Consider the following 25,153-nt stretch of genomic DNA (forward strand, 5'->3'; position numbering starts at 1 on the left):
TTGGACTTTATATGCGCACAAAAAGCACTCAAAAAGACTAGGATACAGAAACTATTAATGCGAGGGCGTTAAAGGCCCCGTTACGCAGAAAATCGGGCGCTATCGGCGTCCACGTTGTGAGCGAAACATCATGGGCATGGCTCTGGCGGGTGGTGCCCTGAGAGCAACCTAGGAGGCAGGTGGACAACCTAGGTCACGTGACCTTGCGGCGTCATCTCAACCTGCCCACCGGATAGTGAGCGAACTGCCCGCCGTGGCAGGTGCCAGTTATATTAAAGGGACTCCGAAACGCCTTCCGAGGAGAGCACATTAACTCACTTAATCACTGCACTGTGTTGCCATGGAAACCAGAGCCAAATAATACTCTTCTACACGCAGCAGACGACCCACAGTCAAGCCCGTTTCACATGCAAGCGAACCGTTCGCGAACTCCGCCGCGGCGGCGAGTACACCCTCTCTCAAGCGGCGGAGAAAGCCCCAGCGGCTGGAGCGGCGAGGTTCGGGCAAGTTGGAAATTTTCGCGGTGGCGACGCGGCAGCACCGCATCTCAACCAATGACGGCCCGGCGTTGCCACGCGAGTTTGTACGCCGCACGTACGAACTTTTGTTTAAAAAATAAATTGTATAAAGTGCTGTTTAATGCTTAAAACGCAAGAATTATATTTATTTAAAGAAACTGTGAAAAGAATTGACAAAATAATGCTTTTATATTACGCTTTTTTTGTGTTTGCAGGCCAACAAAACTGGTTGCAGGCCACCAAAACCGGTTGCAGGCGCATATCTTTTGCCGGCAACGTTGGTTTTCGCAGCGGTGGGAAACGCGCAGCGGCGATGCATGTGAAACGAAAGCTCGCGAACCGCTTCGCAGCGCCGCGCCGCTGTTCGCTCTGTTCGCCAATTCGCTTGCATGTGAACCGCCCTTCACGCGTCAAAGTTGGCGAGCCTTTCCCGGCGACTTTTTCATGCTCGCACCCTCCTCCGTCCCCCGCATCTGCGTAGACAAGGTGGGAGGTGGCCATTGGTTAGATTCTTTCAGACGTCAGGCAGCTACCGTGACCAATAAGCCGCTTAAGCTCCGGCGGGTCGGGAAGCTCCGCTCCCAGAGGGGAGGGGGTGTCGGCGAAGGAGCGCCTACCTTCCAGCGTGCAAAAAGTGACGAGAGAGGGAAAGGCGCGAAAACGCTGAAATTCAATTTTTAACTACAGATAACTCAGTTTCTACAAAGCGCATTAAAAAATTCTTGCTGGACACTGTTCGTGAAGCGGCCTGCTTCAATATCCCAGCCATGCTGCAACTTTATTAGAGCCCCCTTCACAGTCCCTTTAATGATTGGTCGTTCGGGAAGATGGTCAACCTGGGTCGTACAAGGCCCACGGCTGGGAGCACCTGTCATCGCAGGGCAATGGCGCCTCGCTTAACCGCTGCACCACTGCGCTAGGCGGGGCATATAACGACTCCCAGGGGTCTATGAATGTAAAGCAAAGAATGACCTTCTGCATGCCTGAGAATTAAGCCATTACTCAATCACGTCAGAGCTTAATGCCCCCGCTCCAATTTTTTTTCTTCTCTCACTCGCATTTTGTACAATTTCCTGGCCCTCCCTCGCCTTCACCCTTACTTCGTAAAATCTGCAAGTCCTCCATCGCCCTCAGTCAAAAACTGGCCATTGCCGCCTGCGTGTGTTGGAGCGTTGAATGTACGTAGCTATGAATGGCAAGATGGTGTTGTAACTTTCGTCCTCAGAGCTTCTCGATCTTGTCTACGTTGGTTCGTAAGCTGGGAGGACTGGCCCGCTTCACTTGCTACACTTCGCACAAAGTTATGCAATGGGCGAGCACCTCCCGCCCCGATCTCCAGCCTCAACCTGCCTGTTGAGCTGCGAACCAGGACAGATAATTATCCCTCATATTTCGACCTATTACTATCTGTCTTTTTCTTTTACCCCTCCTTGAGTGGCTTTGGCATTCGGCTGCTGATCCAAGGGCCACGGGTACGACCCTAGCCGCGGAGGCCATATCTGCATGGAGGCTGTTGCAAAAGGGTTGCAAGCCCCAAGGGTAGCGTTGGCCTGGCGGCCTGGGGCAAAGCAGGAAACATTCGAAGGTCCCGGCAAAGGATGAGTCGACTGGCAACAGAACAACTTGTTTATTCTGGCATCGCAAAAGAGCAGCCGGTCAGGGCGACCACGTTACTCGAAGGAAGGAATCGAAGTCTCTCTCGTTGGCGTCCGGGGCAGCCCCCTTTATACCCACGGAGTCGAGGGCAAGAGGGAACGGCTTGGGAAGAGTCATCCGATACGGCGACGCTTGAACATGTTCAGGCGTGACGGGCGCGTCCGCCAGGCCGGCGCCGGTCAGACCTCCTCGCCTCCCAGTTGGAGAGCTCCTCTCCCCGGCTGCCGCGCTTTGACAAGCGTGGGCAAAACATGCACACACACACACACGCACGCACGACGACACGTGGCACTGAAACCTGCCTGGACGCGCTTGGCGGGAGGCGTTGCGGCAGCGATGAACGAAGCCGCGGCATCCGGTGCATCCGCGCCGGCTATACCGCGCGCTGTAGGCGAGACGTAACAGACCGCCCCGCCGGGAGAAGGAGATCCCGATGGTCAGGGGACTGCATCCGCTGTCCAGAGGGATGTCGCTCGATGATGCTCGTAAACGAATCCGGTCGTCCCTCGACGTTGCTTGAGCGCAGCGCACAGAGAAGGCCTCGTTCTCGGGTTCAGGATCACATAGGACACTGTAAAGTCACTTCGGGAGAGTTGCCATTTTTGTGCTCGTTCCCAGCAAGCGTTAGAACTACGCCGAAACGCAACCGCTCAGTCAGCAAGCACGAGACAACCCTCACTAAGCTCTGCCAGGCTCTTTCCCCTTTTATACTACTGCCTAGTTCCTTACAGTAGTCAAGCAGCACTCAGAACGCGTCCACAAATTGGAAAATTGCACAAGAAAGCACATAATCACTTTGATACACTAAACAAAAGCAATATGTTAAAAATCCTGCCTCAGGAAGAAAACATCAGTAACCAACAACTTTGAGGCGGATTCCTACGTTAGGGGCTTCGACTTAAGCCATCGGCGTTACCGTTGAGACTCCCCTTTTTGTAACGCACCTCAAAGGAATATTGTTGCAAAGCGAGGCTCCAGCGCAGGAGGCGGCCATTTTTGGGAGAGATGGTCTGCAGCCATTGGAGAGGGCAGTGATCCGTCTCAATGATAAACCTCGAGCCGGCTAGGTAGCATGACAATTTCTGAACGGCCCACACGAGACACGCACACTCTTTCTCGGTGGCGCTGTACGCCTGCTCACGACAGGTCAGCTTACGACTAGCATACAGGACGGGGTGTTCCACTTCTCCATTGTCCCTTTGGCACAGTACAACGCCCATGCCTCGCTCACTAGCATCGCACTGAACAACGAACACTTTTGTGTAGTCTGGCGATCGTAGCACAGGCTGGCTTGTTAGGGCGCTCTTTAGGGCGCTAAAAGCTCTTTCCTTTGTCTCGCTCCAGACGACTGTTTGGGGCTCTGTTTTTCTTAGAGCATCCGTCAGGGGAGCCGCGATATCGGAGTACCTGGGGATGTACCTCTGATAGTAGCCGGCGACACCCAAGAACGACCGAATATCGGTCTTCGTGCGCGGTTGCGGGAAGTCTCGCACAGCGGCCACCTTTATTTCAGAGGGGCGGCGACGACCCTGTCCAATCACGTGACCGAGGTAGACAACCTCGGCCTGTGCTAATTGGCACTTGGGAGCCTTGACTGTCAAGCCCGCTTCGCGCAGGCGGGTTAGCACTGCCCGCAAGTGTGCCATATGCTCAGACCAGGATGCGGAGAATATCGCTACGTCGTCTAAATACGGTAAAGCAAATTCTTCCTGTCCCCGCAACACTTTGTCCATGAGGCTTGAAAAGCAGTATGGCGCGTTCTTCAAACCAAAACTCAAAACTTTAGGACGGAATGTTCCCATTGGTGAAATGAACGCCGCATACCTACTAGCCTCCTCTGTAAGTGGAACCTGCCAATAACCCCTGACAAGATCTAGGGTGGAAATAAACTGAGCGCTACTAACTTTCTCAAGGCGCTCCTCGATGTTAGGGATCGGATAAATTTGATCCTTAGTGATAGAATTAAGCCTGCGGTAGTCGACGCAAGGACGAGGTTCCTTGCCCGGTACCTCAACTAAAATCAAAGGGGAGGTATAATCACTCTCACCCGCCTCAATAACACCGAGCTGTAGCATTTTCTTTACCTCAGCCTCCATAATATCGCGCTGGCGGGGTGACACCCGGTACGCCTTGGATCGTACTGGCTCTGGCGAGGTAAGTTCTATATCATGAGTAAGGACAGAAGTCCTACCAGGCCTCTCAGAGAACTGACCTTGAAACTCTTGTAAGAGTTGGTGTAGTTCGGTTCTCTGCTCAGCTGACAGCGGTGCTTTAATGATTAAGTCACTAATGACCTGATCAGTGTCTTCCCTGTTCGTCACTGAGCCTAGTCCCGGAAGCTCGACCGGAAGCTCTTCTAACTTTCCCGTGTCGTGCATTTCATCTCCAGTACCTGGTGCATTCAACGCTACAGGCTCAATTTTATCCAGTTCTGACGTGCTCGGAATATCAGCTTGCTGCGCCTCCGACCCTTTTTCATTGTTCGACAACGTCGGCCCCGCAACTACCGCCTTTGCAGCGAGCTCCTGAACTCTCGGTCTGGTTAAGGCCTGAACGCTAGCCTCACCAAACAAAAGCCCCTTCTCGCGCAGGAGGTGATCGGACCTGTTCGAAAATAGGTACGGGTACTGGGGGGGCAGCCTAGATGACACTACGGCCTCAGTCTCAAGTGCTCCGAAAGGTCCTTCAATAAGCACTTTTGCTACGGGCAGACACACGCTATGAGCTTCCACGGCTTGCTTGATCCATGCGCACTCGCCCGTGAACATATCGGGTTCTACGTAAGAGGGGTGAACTACATCCATTGTAGCTGCCGAATCACGAAGCACTCGGCACTCTTTCCCGTTCACGAGGAAGTCTCGCATGTAAGGCTCGAGAAGCTTCATGTTCTCGTCAGTGCTACATAATGACAAACACACGACTTCTCTTTTTGTTTCTGGACACTGCGCCGAAAAGTGACCCGGCTTCTGGCACGTATAACACACGCGCGCTTGCCTCCTCTCGAACCGCTTTCTGCGTTCGGCTTCGGCTGCCGCCGTCTCCTTACGTTCGGTCGGACTGCTTTCACTCGCATCCGCACTACGTGTGTCCCCCCTTGCTCTCATGGGTGTGAAGTTCGGCCTCTCAGACTTGGAGCCAAATTCACCCTTTTGACCGTCCTTAGCTCCGCGAGCCCGACGCGTCACAAACTCCTCGGCTAGCTCGGCGGCTTTAGCCACTGTACTAACGTCTGGCCTATCCAAGACCCAGTACCGCACGTTCTCAGGTAACCGACTATAAAACTGTTCCAGCCCGAAACACTGCAGAATTTTCTCGTGGTCACCAAACGCTTTCTCTTCTTTGAGCCACTCCTGCATGTTTGACATAAGCCTGTAGGCAAACTCTGTATATGACTCATTTCTGCCTTTTTCATTTTCCCGAAACTTCCGACGGAACGCCTCCGCTGACAGCCTGTACTTTTTTAGCAGACTCGATTTCACTTGGTCGAAATCCTCTGCCTCCTCTCTCTTCAAGCGAGCGACTACGTCGGCCGCCTCGCCGGGTAACAAAGTGAGCAAGCGCTGTGGCCACGTTTCCCGAGAGAACCCCTGCTTCTCGCACGTTCGCTCAAAGTTAACCAGGAACAAACCAATGTCCTCTCCAAGCTTAAACGGCCGCATCAGGTCAGTCATTTTGAACGATACTCGTTCTCCTGCACCGTGTGCCTGACTTCCATTACGAGCGCGTTCCATCTCTACCTCGAGACGCTTCATTTCCAAAGCGTGTTGACGGTCGCGCTCTTCTTTCTCTTTCTCTTTTTGTTCTTTACGTTCTCGCTCCTCTTTCTCTTTTTGTTCTTTACGTTCTCGCTCCTCTTTCTCTTTTTGTTCTTTACGTTCGCGCTCGTCTTTCTCTTTTTGTTCTTTACGTTCGCGCTCCTCTTTCTCTTTTTGTTCCCTCTCCTCAATGGTCTCAAGGCATTCCGACAGCTCGTCATCCTCAGCCTCCAACTCAAGAATCGCCCTCAGCAGTTCTGGTTTTCTGAGTTTGTCTGAGACATCAAGACCCAACTCTCTTGCAAGCTCCAGCAATTTCGGTTTGCGCAACGACTTCAAATCCATGGCTGCTCCGAATGCTGCTTTCTCTACTGCCTACTATTGTCTTGCCGCAAACTAACCCGGCAGCAACGACAACCACAATTACCAGCTCTGTTTCTGACACTAACAAAAGCCTGGCAAAACTCAGAAGAAGAAAGTCCCGCACTCACCAAACCTCGCAGCCACGAATTCAGCGCAGTCGTTCCGCTGCAGGCAACCAGTCATCACACAGGGCTCGTTGCACTGCTCCCGGATGGTCGTTGTGCTGCTCAGCATACAGTTGAACGCATATCTTCGCTGCTGGCCTCCGTTGTCGGGATCTCACCGCTGGCAACCAGTTGTTGCATTTGGGTTGCAAGCCCCAAGGGTAGCGTTGGCCTGGCGGCCTGGGGCAAAGCAGGAAACATTCGAAGGTCCCGGCAAAGGATGAGTCGACTGGCAACAGAACAACTTGTTTATTCTGGCATCGCAAAAGAGCAGCCGGTCAGGGCGACCACGTTACTCGAAGGAAGGAATCGAAGTCTCTCTCGTTGGCGTCCGGGGCAGCCCCCTTTATACCCACGGAGTCGAGGGCAAGAGGGAACGGCTTGGGAAGAGTCATCCGATACGGCGACGCTTGAACATGTTCAGGCGTGACGGGCGCGTCCGCCAGGCCGGCGCCGGTCAGACCTCCTCGCCTCCCAGTTGGAGAGCTCCTCTCCCCGGCTGCCGCGCTTTGACAAGCGTGGGCAAAACATGCACACACACACACACGCACGCACGACGACACGTGGCACTGAAACCTGCCTGGACGCGCTTGGCGGGAGGCGTTGCGGCAGCGATGAACGAAGCCGCGGCATCCGGTGCATCCGCGCCGGCTATACCGCGCGCTGTAGGCGAGACGTAACAAGGCGAAATATATAAAGAAAGAGCCCATTGTGCTACGCGATGTCAGCGCACGTTGAAGAAGTCAGGTGATCTAAATTACTCTGGAATCCTCCCCTACCGCGTCCCTCATAATCCTCCACGTGTCGCTTCAGAACGTTAAACCATACAATTTATATTTTTCTATCTCTCTCTGATTGAATTTTTATTAGAAAAGAAAGGACTGAAGCCATTGGTTGGGGGGATCGGAATGAGGGTGCGCTCTAAACATGATTACATCTATATCGGAGTAAAAGGCAGTAAGATGTCCTCCACCGCACTCCTTTTCATAGAAAGGAGAGCGCTAGAGGAGAGCTTACCCTCTTTTTACTCCCTTATATACGGAGTGTACGATAGAGCTGATGGGGATCCTGCTAGTATGCTTCTTGGGCCTTTCCAAGTATTTCATGAGGTGGAGCTCGCACAGTCGTCAGTGTGTGAGTGAAAATGTTGATATTCCCTTCGAAGGGAATAATAATAATAATTGGTTTTTTGGGAGAAAGGAAATGGCGCAGTATCTGTCTCATATATCGTTGGACACCTGCACCGCGCCGTATGGAAAGGGATAAGGGAGGGAGTGAAAGAAGAAAGGAAGAAATAGGTGCCGTAGTGGAGGGCTCCGGATTAATTTCGACCACCTGGGAATCTTTAACGTGCACTGACATCGCACAGCACACGAAAGGAATGCCTAATTTTCAGTATACTCTAAACAAAGGGAGTAAAACTGTCCTCTATTGCACGCCTTTATAAAAATGTTTGCGCTATATGACACTTTACTCCATTTTTACTCCCATATAGGTGTATTTTTGTTTAGAGTGTAAGCCTGGAAGTTCGGTAAAGTTTTCTCTACCACTCTCTCCCGTCATAGCCATCGCTGCATGGGTGTCACTTCAGTCCGTACAGGTGACGTGACCAGGGTAACTTTGACGATACAGAATTGTTTGGGGGCTGGAGACTGGGCGACGTACGTATCGAATACTTTTTTTTACCTACGAGCCGTAATGTGCTTATTGACCAAGTTTATGGCATGTGGATTCGTGGAAAAGAATTCATTCCCGCGTTGATTGCCTACGCTGTCAGTTCGCATTTGTTCGGGTTTTACTCCTACATAGGCAGGTTTACTCCTATATAGCCACTTTTACACCTATATAGGCACGTATACTCCTATAGGCACGTATTTTTGTTTATAGCGTAGATCAGACACGGTAGTTGGGAAATTATACCACGCACTCACAAACAGCTTCATCAAAGAGCTGTGATGTCAACTATGCCACCATGAGTCAAATGCGACACTGATTAATCCAGTTTGACGGGGGCGCCTGGCGTCAACTTTCAGTGGCAAATATCTTAACTCGTTTTCTGTGTTTACGTTTTGATGATTTTAGTGCCGCGCAGGTGACGAGAGTCTGAAAATTGAAAATGATTTTTTTTCTGGGGCGGGGGAATGGCGCAGTATCTGTCTCACATCTCGGCGACACGTGAACCGTGCCATAAAAGGATAAATGAGGGAGTGAAATAAGAAAGAGGTGCCGTAGTGGAGGGCTCCACAATAATTTCGACCACTTGGGCGTCTTTAACATGCACTGACATCGCACAGCACGCGGGCGCCTTTGCGTTTCGCCTCCATCGACACGCGGCCGCCGCGGTCGGGTTCCAACCCGGGAAATCCGGATCAGTAGCCGAGCGCCCTCACCACCAGAAGCCAGTGCGCTTAAACGTTTTTTCAACCAAATGCGACACTATTAATGAAATTTGACGGGGGCGCCTGGCGTCAACTTTCAGTGGCGTCTTAACTCTTCTTTGTTTACGTTTTGATTATTTTAGTGTCGCGCAGGGAGTCTGCTATATAATCTCCAAATTTTGTCCTTGTAAGCCTCTATATGCATCAAGTGTGCGAGCACTGTCGCCATTAGCCGACGCCAGATGTCGTTGGAGTCCTAAATCTCGCCGTAGGAGATGCCCGTGCGTGTGCTATACATTTCGCAATGTTTTTTTTCTGTTATCTGTAATAGCGTCCTGAATAAAAACACCCGCAAAGTTGACAAAATTGTGGTTTTGTAAGGTCTGCCGTGGTGACTCAGTGGTTAGGGCGCTCGACTACTGATCCGTAGTTTCCGGGTTCGAACCCGACAGCGGCGGCTGCGTTTTTATGGAGGCAAAACGCTAAGGCGCCCGTGTGCTGTGCGATGTCAGTGCACGTTAAAGATCCCCAGGTGGTCGAAATTATTACGGCGCCCTCCACTACGGCACCTCTTTCTTCTTTCACTCCTTCCTTTACCCGTTCCCTTACGGAGCGGTTCAGGTGTCCAACGATATATGAGACAGATATTGCGCCATTTCCTTTCCCCCAAAACCAATTATTATTACTAAGGCCCAATTAAGCTACTTCACAAACCTGGTCAATGAGCTTTAGCTGATCTTTGCAGTGTGGGGTTTTTGCGTCACACCAGGGGCAGGTGTCGGGGCATTGAGTATATAGATTCGTTCTGCCGCATTTACGTATACGTACGCTTCGAAATGAGTTCGTCTGCGTACTTGGCGCCAGGCTACAGCGAGAGTGAACGGACAGCCCTTCTCCGTGTCACGCGGCCGCATGAATTCACGCCTACAACACTCGTCACGGCGAATCAGCCGGAGTGTAGCTGCCTCCCATAACATGCAATGCCTACCAGCGAGCAGGGCTATTACTCAGGCCTTGTCAGACGCGTGTTCCCCTGTCGGATCCAAGCAACGAGCTCGCGGCGCGGGCCTTTTGCTGCTTATCTTAGCCTTGTCTTCTTGTTAGTGGGATTGAGCTCGAAACACTTGCAGCATGCGTGCTGGCGCGATCCAAAACAGCTGCTGCTGCCTTGCCCCCCCCCCCCCCCTCCTCTCCATACCGCGGGGGAGCCGGAACAGATCGAAACAATGTGAGGCGAGCTTGAGCAAGCTCAAGGATCTAGTCTTTTTTTTTCTTTTTCCCAATGGAACAAAAACACCTGCTGAGCTAGGTGAGCTGCACAAACAGGGAAAAAAAAAATAAAATAAAGTTCAGAAACACGTACCCAAACAAGGACAGCTGCGACCTACGAAGACCATTGCAAAACTGAATGGAGGTATGCAGCACCGACAAACACATCTGGTTAAAGAATGAAGCTCAGCCAGTGCTTCGACACCAGCTAAAATGCCTCGATTTTTTTAAACTCCATACGAAGCAGATGTCTGAAAATAACTAAGTTCTTAACTATAGATTACTGCTGACGTTTTTGTCAGCCAGCTGGCATGGCTGGGTTGAGGTATGGCCAAACTGCTGGAAGAAGAAACGGCAGGCCTTAATGCCGCACGTCTGCTACACTTCAGATCTGTGGCATCGGCACATTGAATGCAGTTTGACAATGTACATCTGGATGCACGACTGCCACATAAGCAGCCTTGTTAAAAACAAACAGAAAAGGCTGAAAATCACTACTCTCTTTACCCTATAGCTAGAGAAAACATTTTGCAAGCTTTCTTTCAAATTGCCCCAGGAAAAACAATAAATTTGCACTGTAGGGGACCAGAAATGGTCATTAGACAAATGAGTACATCTTAATAGTGCTGTATGAAATGCGTTATACTGTGTGCAAATCCAAATACAAGATTGCACACATGCGAAGAATGATACGTCTGTCAAATACAGCACAGTATACAGCAATTAAGAACAGCTGCAGTCATAGTGTTCATTATGACTGACTATTCCTTTATGAATTAACTCAAGCATATGCAGTGCTATGGCCTTAGCCCTACAGGTTGGACCATGTAAAGTTCCATGCCAGACGGAAAACAGACAGCAATAGGAAACCAGCGTTCATACTGCAGTAGCCTTTCTTTGCAGGTATGAATAAACTCACAAGTGAATAAATTGGCGAATGATCTAGTTTGCAGCCATGAATATAGACACGAAATTTTAGTTGCATGTTTTTATTCTCTGTATTGATGCACAAGACATAAGTATACATGGAGCAGCATACGGTATCCACCTACAACCGCTATATAATTTGTAATTGAATTTCTTCTCACATGCTGTTACAGTTTTGATTTCAACAACCAAACAATGGCTTTCGCATCGAATGTGAGTTTAGGTCAAGAGAGGCATAGAAAAAGCTACATTTGATAGCCGATGCACCATTTTAATTGACTACCACTCTTAAGCCAGCCTGCTTCATGAGCTGGAATGACTACAAATGATGTATCAGCAATTATATTGTAATTCTTGCACACCTCACATGACCTAAACTCATTGTTTACATCATAGCCATTCTTCAGCCATTAAAATACAAATATCGCGAAAGAAGAAATTCAATTAGACTTTTTTGGTGATCATAGGGTAATACTACATGGTGATCCATGGTATGCCCAATGTATCATTTCAAAGAAGACAACACACACATTAAAGTTGTCTACACTCCTTTAACATGTGCTAAATAGCAGTAAATGACAGCGTAGCAATATTTAACAATACTGAACACTTAAAGACAAGCGACAGCCAGTCCACAAGCTAGCTTGCAAGTGAACTCTCGCAACATGGTTGCAGATAACTAGTTAATCATGATTTAATAGATTATTGCAGATCAAGCAGATCCAATATGCCGCAACTATAGCCCCCGCCAAGCAAATAACACAAGTATTCAAAAATGAATTACTACCAGCAGTCAGTCTTGCATAACATTTTATTTTTTTCTCTTAAATCCGGAAGTGGGTTATGATAAAACATGGGATTAACGGGAAATGAATGTTGTGGCCTAGATTCACATGACGCATCAAAACAAAGTTCCAAATTCTGGAAATTATGCACATCCAAAATAATTCAGGGGTCGCACAAAATGCACAAGAACAATCAAGAAGCATGTTTCGAACTCTGCTGTTTTATTAAAATTTTTGGCAAGGTGTTTCATTAAAATAAAGTCTCAGAAGTAGCCTCTTCACTGCAAGTATACATGTACCAAATGAGAATGTGGTACAGAGGCACTAAGAAGGGTACACGTTGCTTCGCTTCACCGCCCCTCAAGCCATTCCCAAAACAACACAACAAGAAAGTAAACGAGAAAGGAACAGAAAATCACAGCCTCTTGGTCAACTAGTAGTCATACTTGATACAAGTTGCTGACTAGTCGCAGAATACCTGTGGAGCCTCCAAGCCACCAGAACTACTGATACCTCCAGAGACAGTATCCTGCGGTATAAAGATGGCGCCCAAAATATGTACACCCTACTACAAGATTAAACTACCACTCTGGCAAACACAGCTGCCAACCTTTGCTTCCCTTTCATTAGACTGGAGAGACTTTCACAGGAAAAAGAGAAATAATGCACTGAATGGACATGCTAAGTAATTAGAAGTTGTTTTCCTTTTTTTTTACGAATCTTGAAGATAGTGGACAATGCAGTCTTTACAGGAGAAAGAAAAAAAAGTTCATTAATGCATAGAAATCACGTCATGGTCGTTCCTTGTTGCACAGACATGATGAGATTCGACTGCACATGTAGATTCTGCTAATAAGTACCAGTTTTTCGTCATGTTAATCTAACTTCGCGCTACTCAGTCACGTTGCTAGTGGCTTTACAAGGACAATGTGCATCATGTTATGCAAACTTTTTGCTTTAATTTGGCACTGGAAGCTGTTAAGAACTGTGCAATTGCAGCACTTGCCGATGCATGTAAGCCGTTATTCAATCAGATATCAAATCGCACTGTTCTGTTTAAACTCGAAGAGCACCCCCTAGCAATAGATATCGTACCTCCACAACCTACAAATGAAAAGCACACGTTCGTGCCACTCAAACTTGGGAACCGCGACTCACGGAGCCAGAGCGGCCGTTTCAATCTTGAATAGCACTACTGCCGGAACAGACAATTCCGGGATTAAGCGAGCCTGTACATAAGTACTCAGTGCAACTGGTGCAATGCTACGTATAGAACAATTTGAACGCGCAAGCACTGGACGTTTCGAAAGCCCTGTGATGTGCGATCAGGAAGCACGTATAGTTGCCCGGGCGGCACCACTCTTCACAGTGGTGTCTTCTTCTAACAGAAGATGCTTGAGTGACTCCTCTTAATTTGCTGGAAAGGAGAAAAAAAAAAGAAGCACAATCGAGAAACAATGGAGGAGTTATGGACGCATGCCAGAAACCGAAAAATGAGAAAAGTGGTGCAATTAGTGCAGATCTTAAAACATTACTTGAGTGAATTTCACTGCGAAGTGAAGTGGATATTTAAAAAGCCTGGACTGGATCGTGCAATTTCTGGGGGCCAACAGTACTTAAAGGAAGTTCGCTGATGGCAGAGAACTTTAAGTCAGCTCAAAACATGGCATCTAAGTCAGCATGCTGGAACTTTCACCAAAACAAACAACCTTGAAAGTCAGTACAGGAACTGAGAATGATGGCAGTTCTAACAACAGTTCTATTGTCCTTGCACAGAGATTCATATGCAGGGTATTACGCTCGGATTACAGGTTCATTCAAGCTGTTTAAAAACGAACAGCGCCAAACCAAAACTGCTACCTTGTGTTAACACATGCATTTGAAGAAACTTCAGAAGACTGTGTGCACCAAGAAAGGCGTAAACAAAACCAGTCATGCTACGGCTGATACCTACTTACATTCTAAATCCTGCAAAACAAAAAACAAAAACAAAAGCCACGTGTAAGCATTGCAAAAACAGTAGGTGCTGGCTGCACAACAGGCAAAAAGCGTAATAATGCAAATGGGGTCAAGTATATACTGCTCTTAGTATCAAACAAATCTACATAACTGTTCCTGGATATTGAAGCATTAAACATAAAAAAAGAAAGAATGCAGGATGCTGTAATTAAGTGGAGACATATGTACACATTTCGACTTGCTTTGGAATAAGAGGTATGTAACCAGCCCACATTAACTCAATAAGGTTGCTTCAACACACCAATACTGAAAGGCACAATAAAAAGTCAATCATAATGTACACGGCATGCAACATCCACAGTGCATGTGCCAAATGCTTTGAAGTAAATTTAATGATGGGTGGGACAAGCAATATTCACAATATGAGATGGGTAGTGAGTGCCTTTTTCACACACACATACATATACTGAGCAATATCATCCCTTATTTGGCTGGTTATACACAAAACGTGAATACATGCTTCCATTCATTAAAAAAATGCATGCTTCACTTCGCTGCATGAGACTAATTTGGTCTCTATATCTGTGCAGGTCAAAAAACATCACAGCACTGGGGTCAGTACCCATAACAAGTTTTCAAAGGAATGTGCATAAGTGACATGTGCAATAAAGTGGTTGTGCATGTGCTAGATGTACTGGGCCATCTTTAAGAAGTGCTGCTAAAGAAAAAATTAACAAAGCAGAAAACCAACAATAAAACTCCTAAAAACACGAATAGTGCTGAGTTTAAGTAAAAATAAGCAGTGCTAAACTGAAAGCAGTGCAAAATGCATATGTTACATGCACCATAGTTGACCCGATTAGAAAGGCTAAACTGAACAACACACGATAAATACGTCTATATAATTCTCGCAGAAGAAATGTCGAGCAAGCCGGAAATTTGTTTCTTGCCACTGCCCAGCTTGAACGTGTCACTGTGCTCAGATGCAAAATTAATGATTAGGTTCACAAGGCTGCTACTAACATCCCAGTTCTAACTAATGGAACTGTGCAGAGAATATTTTAACACTGGCAACACCCACCACTTAGCAAATAGTTACAATGTTGGAGGTGACCTGCTATGAGCTTGCCAATGACAAAGCAAGACAGAAGAGCAAGGGACACCTCTTAAGAGGGAGCTTCATGTAAGGGTGAAACTCACTGTTTTTTTTTTTTTTTTTCTGTTCAACGCACAGGGAAACGTTCCCTCCAATCATGCAACCGCTACACCAATATGCGCGAGACTGACTGTGCAAAAACAGATTGTGAAATAGATCATGACTGACAGAAGCAGCACTTCAATCCATGCCCTTCACATATTGAGAAATGTTGCTGAAAATTTTGAAAGTACTAAAGATTCATTCATAATAGTTCCCAGCAACGAAAGTGCGTGTCAGTTTCATGAACCACAAGTGTCAATCTTTCAAGCAGACCAACTGACACCACAAATTACATTGTACTTAAGATAGTTCGGGAGGTAATGAGAACACCACAAAAGATCTTTTGCATAGCAGCTCAACATAGACACAAATTTTATGTCTTGATTTCATCGTTTCTGTAACCAAGCTACAGCACCATAAAAATGACGCTTGAATTCACTCCATGCTCACTATTTCTTTGTTGCATATGATTACGCAAGGGCCTAAATCGAAATCCTACTTCCACCAGTCACTAAATTCTATTATTATCATTTTTAAGTGCAAGGAACAGTGCAACGTGATGCAGCTGTTGCCTCAAAAGGCATTCTCTGCACTCTTCGCCATACCCAAACACGAGAACAGGAGTTTGGGTCGAGGCAAAGCTCCCGCTTAACACAGGGCGGACAATTGAAGTGAGTGGAGCACCTATCTCCCGACACGGATGGGGATCCCCGAGATCTAAAACGCAAGGGAACCAGAAAATCTGTTCAATTACAATCATGAAGTGGCGTACCGAGGCGTGGGTTCACCGCCAAGTGGTGGCCGCACGCATCATGCATCACCACGCATCATGCACGGGGAGCAGCGGACACCAACAGCAAAGCAGGCAAGGGCGACGCAGGTAGACGGGTGTCGACGGGTGCTGCAGGAGCTGTGAGCGGGGTGCGTGCTTCAGCCACGTTCACGAGCAGAGCAGGCCAAGAGCTTGCAATGCTGCAATCTCGTCAAACCTTTCGGCAGTTGGCCTGGACGTTGTGTGGTGCCTCATTGAGCTCCTCGAGCTCGTCTCCAGGGTCGAGCTCGGACTGGAGCTGAAAGTACTGCTGGCTTCGTGTGGGCCACAGAAGGTGTGTGATGATGGCGTAAGCCAGGAAGTCGGCACAGGAGCTTATGCCTGCAAGGGAAGATGTGGACCGTGAGACAACAAGAAGAGAGTGACAAGGGGCACGCTGCTTGGCACTGAAAGCAAAGTGATGGGCCCAAAAAGTGATGGGCGCAAAAAACCCAGCTTTTTCCTCTTTTGCGTATATACGCTACAAAACCACTGTTACATTCCTGGGTGCTACGTTTTCCTGGCTGCCACATCGTCGTGAGCCAGGCCCTCTACAGCTGCCTTAACAATCCATGCAATACAAACTATTGACTGTCACATACATCGTAAGTCCACCCAGTGCGTCGCGAATGTCACTTTGCAGCATTAGTCCTTTACCCCGTGATGGCATTCTGACAGCCTATGTTCAGCGTGCACGGCACGGCGACGGCTCGCCAGCCAAAGCGGGACTATCTCTACATTCCATCGGTTCTTGACAGCTGCGGCGTTTGGCATGCTGCCCCATGCTGACACACTGCAGGCTTTCACTGGCATCAATGTGGTTGCCGTTATTGGTGCAGTTCCAAGGCCGTCGTGATGCCAGCGCAAACGGCTGAAGGCGTACAAAAACGCAACTATGCAGCGAGAGGCAGCACACGGTTGAGCGGGTTTGCTCTGAGGTTTTTGTTTCTGTAATCCGGATTGTTCTTTCCAAATTAGATTTAAGCTTCGGTTTCACCCATGCATGACCCAAAATTCCTCGCGCTGCAGTGGCAATGAGAATTGTTCTCGAAATATGTGTGTTACGGTAAGCTGCAAACCTCTAAATCGAATAAGTGCCGAACTTTAATAGTGAAAAATTTAACTATTATACAGTATTAATTACAAACCTGCCATTAGCACTTCATAGCTGCATTCCAATGCACACAACTGCTGGCAATTTTATACTGCACAAAGTGCACTTTTAACTCAAAAAGCCTATTTTTTTTTCAAATATTAGCAGTCTTAGGTAAAACACCCTGCATAATATACTACAAAGCATTAAAAACAGAATGTATGAAAAAATTCTGGTAATGAGATTACTAATGATTTAGAAACACATTAAAGATGATTAAATGTCAAAATCACACGGTTATATCAAGAGTAAAACCAGAACTCTTTCATGCATAAATTCAGAAGTCCACTTCTAACGCTCTTTACATAATGGCCTGTACTACAAGTCCAAAAAATTGCAATTGTACTTGCATACTTCTGAAGGCGAAGATTTTGCTTATGTGAATTTTCAAACAGCCAAAATTTGTCAACAAAAAGTGCCACTCTTACATGGGTTTCACCAAAGTTTCAACTCGTATAAGTGTAATACAACAATAATAAAGATGATGGAACAGGTTCCAAGAATGGTATGTTTTTTGGAAAATTTTGGTTTTAATGGACCATGTCCTTCCTGAAAGTGCCATTTCGAAATACTCTGAGTGCACAGTAACCAGGGTTTCTTTTTTTTTTCTTTTACACCAGTCGCAAAACTGCCCTTTAAACTTCATGCGTTTTGAAAATTCAGCATGCTGATTAGTCGAGCCCTTGCAAGCTTAAAAGTTGCATTGCCTGCGATAAAGCAACTACACAGACCTGCCTGAAAGTGGTGGAGTTGCACCTAAACGGGTGCAGACACTAAATTTTCTAGTTCTTTTTCTTTTGCTGATAGCGGTGCACAGGGTATTACAAACAACACAATGGGAGAAGATATTCCCAAGTGTGAGTTAAATAGCAGATTACAGCTCTGCGTTTCTCCCAGAGTTTCAGTTACTGTGCCTTGTGATGTCAAGGAAGAGATCACAAGTTATTTATGCCCACAAAATAGTCACACTTCCACTGCCCGATCAACTGATGTGGGTGCACGTGAACTGTTTCGGTTTCGATATTTACAACAGACAACAGAGCAGCATATGCGTTACTCTTCAGTGAGCACACACTACTTATGCTGGCTCTCTGTTCTGACATTTGACACCACAGTTTGCAAAAAACCAAAACAAACTCTAGAAGAAAAGCAGTGGTGTAAGAAATTATCTGGAGCACAGTAGGACACTTTTTTTCCAGTCCTGTAATTTATAAGGCCCAGCGCACAGTTACCCCCAAAACTCGAAACCTGGAAATTTCATGCCCTGCTTTTGCTTACCAGTTTACGGCAACTGGCTGCAAGAGATACCTAGATCGACAGCACTAGTTTCATAACCCAAACGGCTACACAACTCCGCAGAATAACTCACCTAGTATGAACTTCTGCCTCCACAGTGCCGACACCTGGAGGGCGATGAGTGCTACCACAGGCAGGTAGACGAACCAGCACAGCAGTCCCGCTCCGAAGTGGAGGTAGAAGCGCAGCTTGCGATGGTCGTTCTCGTCCATCATGGTCGATCGCAGCTCGGTTAGGAACCACGCCGTCACCACCAGCCGGAAACAGAGAGAGATCCAGCCTGGGTACGTCTGGTATTCGTCGATCTCCTCGATCACGTCCACTTCCGTCTGCACAGATGCAAGCAGCAATAAGAGGCAAGCCCCTTACATTTTTAAATATAAAAGAACACTGAGGGCAACCTGGCATATGTTTTTACATCGCAAGCTGTTATAGCCAGGCAAGAAAAATATTTTGGAATCAAAGTTAGCAGGACAGTTTGGTAGAGCTTCGTGGCTCCAATGGTAGGTAAAGAAAGTTGGGCACACTGCCCACATTCACATCAGGCCAGATTAGTCTACTAATGCAGGAGATAGTGATTCAAAATCATAGATTTAATCTTGCCAAAGACAATATATCTCCATTTCACTGAATCCAGCACAAATGTGGCTAATCTGTATGATTTTCTATGTACGCTTTACCTTTCGAGTATCAAAGCATTGCAAGGAAACATGCACTACTCCATACACAAGCAACAATTAACGCGCACTGTTGGGATAACAGAGAATGCCACACATTGCAAAACGGGTCGGTCAGACTCTTACCATGTTCCAGACGTAGAGGAGGATTTGGATACAGCTGTAGACTAGCCAAATGCAGAACAACACTGGCTTCCACGTCAGCTCCGTACGTGTAATTGCCCAGCCTTTTGCTAACAGCAGCAGCAGCAGCATGAACAGTGACTGCATCAGACAGAACGAAATATGAACACAAGTGTTTGTGTCTGGCATGAGCCGCAAAGCACATCACAACAACAGCCACTTGAAGTATAGATGTTGAAAACTACTAAACTCGGACACATATCTATTCCCCACGTTTTTCGTGTGTCTAAAAAGCGGACAGACAGGCCAGATTTGCACAAAAAAATTATAGATGACGGTAGAGTATGCGTTAGCATTAGTGTTCCTAGGGATAGAGCAGCTGCTGCCACTGCCGGTTTGAGACTGTGCGAGCAGGTGGCATGACCCAGTCCATCAATCAACGTGTGGTGCACTGTACTTCCACTCCACTCTCCCGATTCAATCCAGCAATCGCAGTGTGACACCATTCCCCTTCCACTATCCTGATCCAATCACAGTGTGACACCGTGCCCCCACTCCACTCTCCCGACTCAATCACAGTGTGGCACCATGCCCCCGCTCCACTCCCGATCCAATCACAGAGACACCGTGCCCCCACTCCACTCTCCTGATTCAATCCAGCAATCGCAGTGTGACACCATTCCCCCACTCCACTATCCTGATCCAATCACAGTGACACCATTCCCCCACTCCACTATCCTGATCCAATCACAGTGTAACACCGTGCCCCCACTCCACTCTCCCGATCCAATCACAGTGTGACACCGTGCCCCCACTCCACTCTCCCAATCCAGTCACAGTGACACCGTACCCCCTCTCCACTCCCCGATCCAATCCAGAAATCACAGTGTGACACCATAGCCCCACTTCATTCTCCCAATCCAATCCAGCAATCACACTGCGGCACCGTACCACCTCCACTCTCTTCCTGCCCACCACCTATCACCTCCCACCCTCTCTTCCACTTCAGTCTCCCATTTTCCCCCTCCTCTGAAACTGCAGAGGAAGATTTCCTTCTCTCCAATTTCCCACCTGCCAACCCAGGCTTCAGACAGGCAGGTTTTTCCAATAAGGGGCTCTAATGCTATCGCATTAAAACGACTCCCCGTATTAAATTTGTCATAAGTTTCAAGAACAGTTTGCCCCAGTGTAGTTATCAAACCCATGCTCTACTTCACTATAGTGCAGAGATCACACTTTTCACTAGCATCAGCTATCAAGCAGCTAATTCGTGGTGCAGCCTGGAAATAAAACAGAAAAAAGATGGGCAGGCAAGGTGCACAGAATACACTATGCATGTCCATTTTCTGCCTTTGTTCTGACATCTTGCACTGCCTGTTTCTGGTGTTAATCACATTTTCACTGTTCTCCTGCCCCCAAACCAAGCCACAAAAGGCCTTCACAAGTACGCACAAGCGTTTCGTGGCATAAAATGACTGTGAACCAAACCTGCGAGAGCATGTAGCTGACATCGCCGACAATCCCCAGCGACGGGACACCGTCACCATCCCAGGCGAAGAATGCCAGGTGCGCGACTGTCCATAGGAACGAGAGGAGTTGCAGGGTGAGCGCGGCCGTGAAGAGTCGCGTGACCAGGTGCTTCTGCCGCATGACAGCGTACACCTGCAGCCCCGCCAGGACTAGGTAGAGGAGGAAAAACAGGAGCACCCTCTCCAGGCTCCCCTGCTCAGGAAATGTGGAAGAAAACCAGTGGCAACCAACTCTGCCTGAACAGATATTCAGGATAAATTAAATACATACAAAAATTAAATACATGTGCCACCGCCGGCCGTTTTTGCAACCAAACTGAACCAAACCGCAATGATGTCTATACCGGTTTTATAATGTGGATCCCTGAGGCAAGGCTATACCATTTTTCATTTCCAAACGGTTATCTTTGAAGCTGGCCTTTTTGGTTTTAGCATTGCAAGTTTCAATTGAGTGGAAAGAAAAAAAAATTCCGCTTTTAAATTCCATTTTCTCAGCAATAAATGTACATTTTGCTGCCAGCAATAGTCAACATAGCCTCAAAGAGCCAAGCAATCAATTTTTACAGGAAAAAAAAAAATTAGATTGAGTTGTCCTCAACTGTAGTCATGCCATTTAAACAACTACAACCCGATGATGCAAATATTGGAAGAGTGCCTCTTTTTAAATAAAGAGAGGTTCTTGTAATACTACTAAATTTCAAAAATTCAAACTCAAAGATGATTGAAAATCTGTTAGAAATATGTGAAGCTCAATTAAGGGGAGCCTTTTTAACACACTTGATGTTCATGGGACCAAAACATTGGTTCGAGTGAACTTGAAAAAGAAAAGTGCATTCAAATTAACAATATTCCACTGCATAAGCAAGGTTATTCACAAGTGAACTGCCCTTGAATGCAATAGAACTTCAAGGTATGGAGGCATGCAAACAATATTACATACTTCTTGTGCACAAAAACTGGGATATGAAACAATATAAAATACAGCAAAAGTCCAGCCAGCACTACCATTAATCATTTGGGCAAATGGGAGTGTATCTGCATGCTAACATGCATGTCAGCACACCAAATGGCTTTGTGATGATTAGAATTTACCACATTCTTTTCACTTGAAATTTATGTAGTCAACCAAGTCTGGCTACGCTCAGTGATCTAAAAGAAGTTCTATATTCTTTCATTATAAAACAGTTGCCACTGCATTTAAATACGGCTTAGACGAAGCAGAACGGTGTTTTTCATAAAGATGATGCAATATCAAACTGCATTACCAGTTATGTGCTACTTTACACCTCTAGGGCTTTGGCACTAAAGCTAACAAGATGTAAAGTGTGCTCTCTATATTGATGATAAAAATATTTGAACATGACAGCTCTTTATGTGGGTTTGCTAAAGCATGAATATGTAAAACCGAAATATGAGCAATGCGTGGCTGCATTGTCGTTTGTGCCCATTGGTCCGTTTTAAAGTAGTAAACAAACCAAATTAAGAAAAGCTGAAAGGCACAGGAAATAGTTATTAATAATGAAAGCAGCCAAGTGTCATTAGCAATGAAAACTTGCAAGTTGCAGCATATGCTCTTAAACAAATTTATTGTAGTGCTGCCTTGTATCTGAGTTGCCTGGTATTGATACTAGGTATTTATATCAGGAGACTCTGCATGCAAGTCCTCTCAAATTTTGCAGACGATTTAGCCAAATGTCTAGTGTGAAGGTGACAACATAACCTTTTCCTGCACGCCCAACCCTCCATAAACTTTTGCTGATGATCAACTCATGACAAAACCCTTCATGGTTCCGGTAATTCTCTTAGTGGTTATAATCATAATTACGGCACGTGTGCAAATTCCACATACCTGCTGCTCAAAGGAAAACTGGTATTCAAAGACATTGTGGGACTGTGCAGCTGGGTTGCCATTTACAAGCCAGATGTCATAGGCAATTTCAATGTCTTCATCGATAGAGTCCTTCCACTTGCAACTCTTGCCTTCGCCTTCCCGGTAGCAGGACACCATGCTCACATACCAAAACCTACAAGGAAAATGCGTACATGTGCCAAGCCATACACACTGTGAAGAAAGGCAGCATCTGACAAAAATCAATCACGCATAAGACGCATATGAAACATGTTGCCCAGTCAAGTAATAGAAACTAAAGGGTGACATAGGAGCCAGGCACAGCCATAGCTTAAATTAACGCATGCTTGACATGAAAAGCGCTCGTGTTGTGTGTCTTGTTCTCGTCCTTGTTTTTTGCGCTTTAACGTTCAGCATGGTAAACCAACTCGCCCAAACTCGGCCTTTATTGAATGAAAAATAAACTTGACAAAATGCATTCCATTTAGATCTTAAAAATTAATGAGCTCTATTCTCCTTGCATAACTTATAGCCAATCACTGTGGTACATTCATCTTGCAAGGGGGTATGTAGAAATGGACAATCAAATCGGAGACACACCTTAAAATGCGGATTCATTAACAGTGAGCACTACGGGAATAAGATTTTTATTTTGTAAACAATTGCATGTTTTTCTGTTGGTATAAAGCACTTTGACTTCTGCGCTATAGTGAGACACAAAAAAAAAAAAATCTGCTTGTCCTTGTCAGAGGACGCCTTCCAGCCAACAGTGTCAGCTGATTCTCACGAGCATGCTAGTGTGTCAATGCAGGGAGTCGTAGATGAAAGGGGATAGTCCCAAATATCTGTACAAGTTTATCGTGCACATGTTAAGCAAAACCCAAAGCTGCCGTACTGCACCTCATTTGGTGTAGTGTTCGCATCTGCCCATTTTTGTGGGCCCTGTTGCCAGTGCATCACAAGGTATGCAAAAGGAAAGTTGAAAATAAGACGATCAGCTCTCTGCAGGGGTGTCTATTCGCGTGGCTCCTCGAAAGGCGGGAAGCAACTTCGCAAAAGACGGCCTTTAAATAGAAGCGCGCGAAATTCGCGCCCAAACACGTTGCAGGCCTCCCCATATAAACCAGCTCTCTTCCCACACATGGCTTATCGTTCAGCTATGCGCGCTCAGGGGTCGTAAAGGCAGCGCACAAGGCATGAGATAAAAGGAACTATGAACTGCCTTTCCGCGAGCACGACCTCATATAAATATATATATACATTTACGCATCGGCGATAGTGGCGTTGTAAGCCGCTTCGCTACAGTGGGACTCTGCTACGTGTCACGCGCGCTACCAGTCTAAATATACACGGACGGCCAGCGCAGATACGCCAATTTCGCTTTTATTTCCGCCCCACCTAGACCACTTGCGAGTGGTCGCAGCAGGGCCCGCTCGGACTGACCCAGAATCGCCGATCAAGTAGTACCTGTTGCAGCAATGCGGCTGGCAGGAGAACGCGCGCACGCTTCCTGGTTCCGAAATGAAACTGAAAGCACGCATTCGAACGCGTGCGTCTTTTTTTTTTTTTTCCTCTATTCATCGTCCAGCGCTTCTAGGCTAGGGGGGCAGCCTGTCTGGATCGCAGGTAGGTAAGCGTGAGGGCGATAACGCGGGCAAATACCGGCAACAACCGTCACAACTACGTCTGCGACTCTTATCGAGCGCGCCGTTTGAGTCAAAGGCCGCCGCTACGCTAGCCGGACGGTGGGAATTTTTTCAACACACACACAAACACACCAACACGCACGCACACCGCTGCTGCCCGCGATCCCCCACCTCCTTTCCACATACCGTGCCGCGGGGGGCAGTGCGCGGAAGTTGCCTTTCGTAACCGCGGGGGCAGTTACGAGTTGTTTACAGGCCAGATAAAATTGCAGCAGGTGCTCACGCGCGCGCACTAATTAGCACGGGAGAGCAGTTGCCACGACCCCGGTCATGAATCGCGGGATTAGTGAGAAGCGTCGTGCGAGGCTCACCGCGCCTGGTGCAGATCGCGCACGGTGTAGGTGAACTGATTGCCGGCGACGACGCGGCTCGGCTTGTCCTCGTCTTCGCATAGCTTGCCCGCAGCGCACGGTATGTTGCGGAGGAAGTCCTGCGTGCCGTTCGGGTTACAGCTGCTGTCGAAGGCGACCTGGTTGATGCCGGCGAACATGAGCTCGCAGGCCGAGCCGCGCTCGGGTCGCGTTCGATTGCCGTAGTAGGCGAGGAAGTGGTCCCTGTCCACCACGACCAGTGTGCCCCTGTGGGTGACGGCGTGCGTCGGGGAGCTGACGTTGCCGTAAATGTATCCCAGCGTGTTCTCGTGGTCATGCCGGTCGGTCTTCTTGAAGCCGAACTTGGCGAGGAACGTGAAGAACTGGCCCGTGCGGAATGTTCCCCGGAGGTGGAGGGACTGCGCACTCCACGCCGTCGCGGCGAGCAGGACGAATATAGAGCACAGATGCATGAGTGGGGAGGACGGAGGGGCGTAGAGCTTTTGTCTTGACGCGTTACGCTAGCTCGACATGCCAGGAAACATACATGGTCGCACAGCTCCCCGCTTCTGGCGTCCTATTCACTGCCGCAGCATCACCAGACAACACCCTAGCGTACCGCTCCAGCCGACAAACAGAAGCAAGCTGCTTGCTCCTGCCAGACGACTGCCGCGGCGCCTCCCCAAGCTGCCGCCAGGCGGCAGCACATGTGCACTCGTTTTGAAT

General features: G+C 47.6%; 1 protein-coding gene across 3 annotated transcripts; it reads right to left on the bottom strand.

The window, feature by feature from the left end:
- Nucleotides 1–12,044: 12,044 nt before the first annotated feature.
- LOC144133312 (integral membrane protein GPR180) lies at nt 12,045–25,111 on the bottom strand. Of its 3 annotated transcripts, XM_077666304.1 has the most exons (8): nt 24,428–25,111; nt 22,411–22,585; nt 20,521–20,754; nt 19,036–19,173; nt 18,306–18,561; nt 15,962–16,125; nt 15,745–15,882; nt 13,098–13,232 (listed from the first exon to the last, which is right to left on the bottom strand). In XM_077666304.1, the coding sequence occupies exons 1-7, from the start codon at nt 24,898–24,900 to the stop codon at nt 15,790–15,792; spliced, it is 1,533 nt and encodes a 510-aa protein (XP_077522430.1). In that variant the 5' UTR covers nt 24,901–25,111; the 3' UTR covers nt 13,098–13,232; nt 15,745–15,789. The 3 variants fall into 3 exon arrangements, with proteins under 3 accessions (XP_077522431.1, XP_077522430.1, XP_077522429.1); XM_077666305.1 differs by lacking the exon at nt 15,745–15,882 and having other exon boundaries at nt 12,045–13,232; XM_077666303.1 differs by lacking the exon at nt 13,098–13,232 and having other exon boundaries at nt 15,651–15,882.
- Nucleotides 25,112–25,153: the final 42 nt, after the last annotated feature.

Source organism: Amblyomma americanum, chromosome 5, assembly GCF_052857255.1.
Source record: "Amblyomma americanum isolate KBUSLIRL-KWMA chromosome 5, ASM5285725v1, whole genome shotgun sequence".
NCBI classification, from domain to species: Eukaryota; Metazoa; Arthropoda; class Arachnida; order Ixodida; family Ixodidae; genus Amblyomma; species Amblyomma americanum.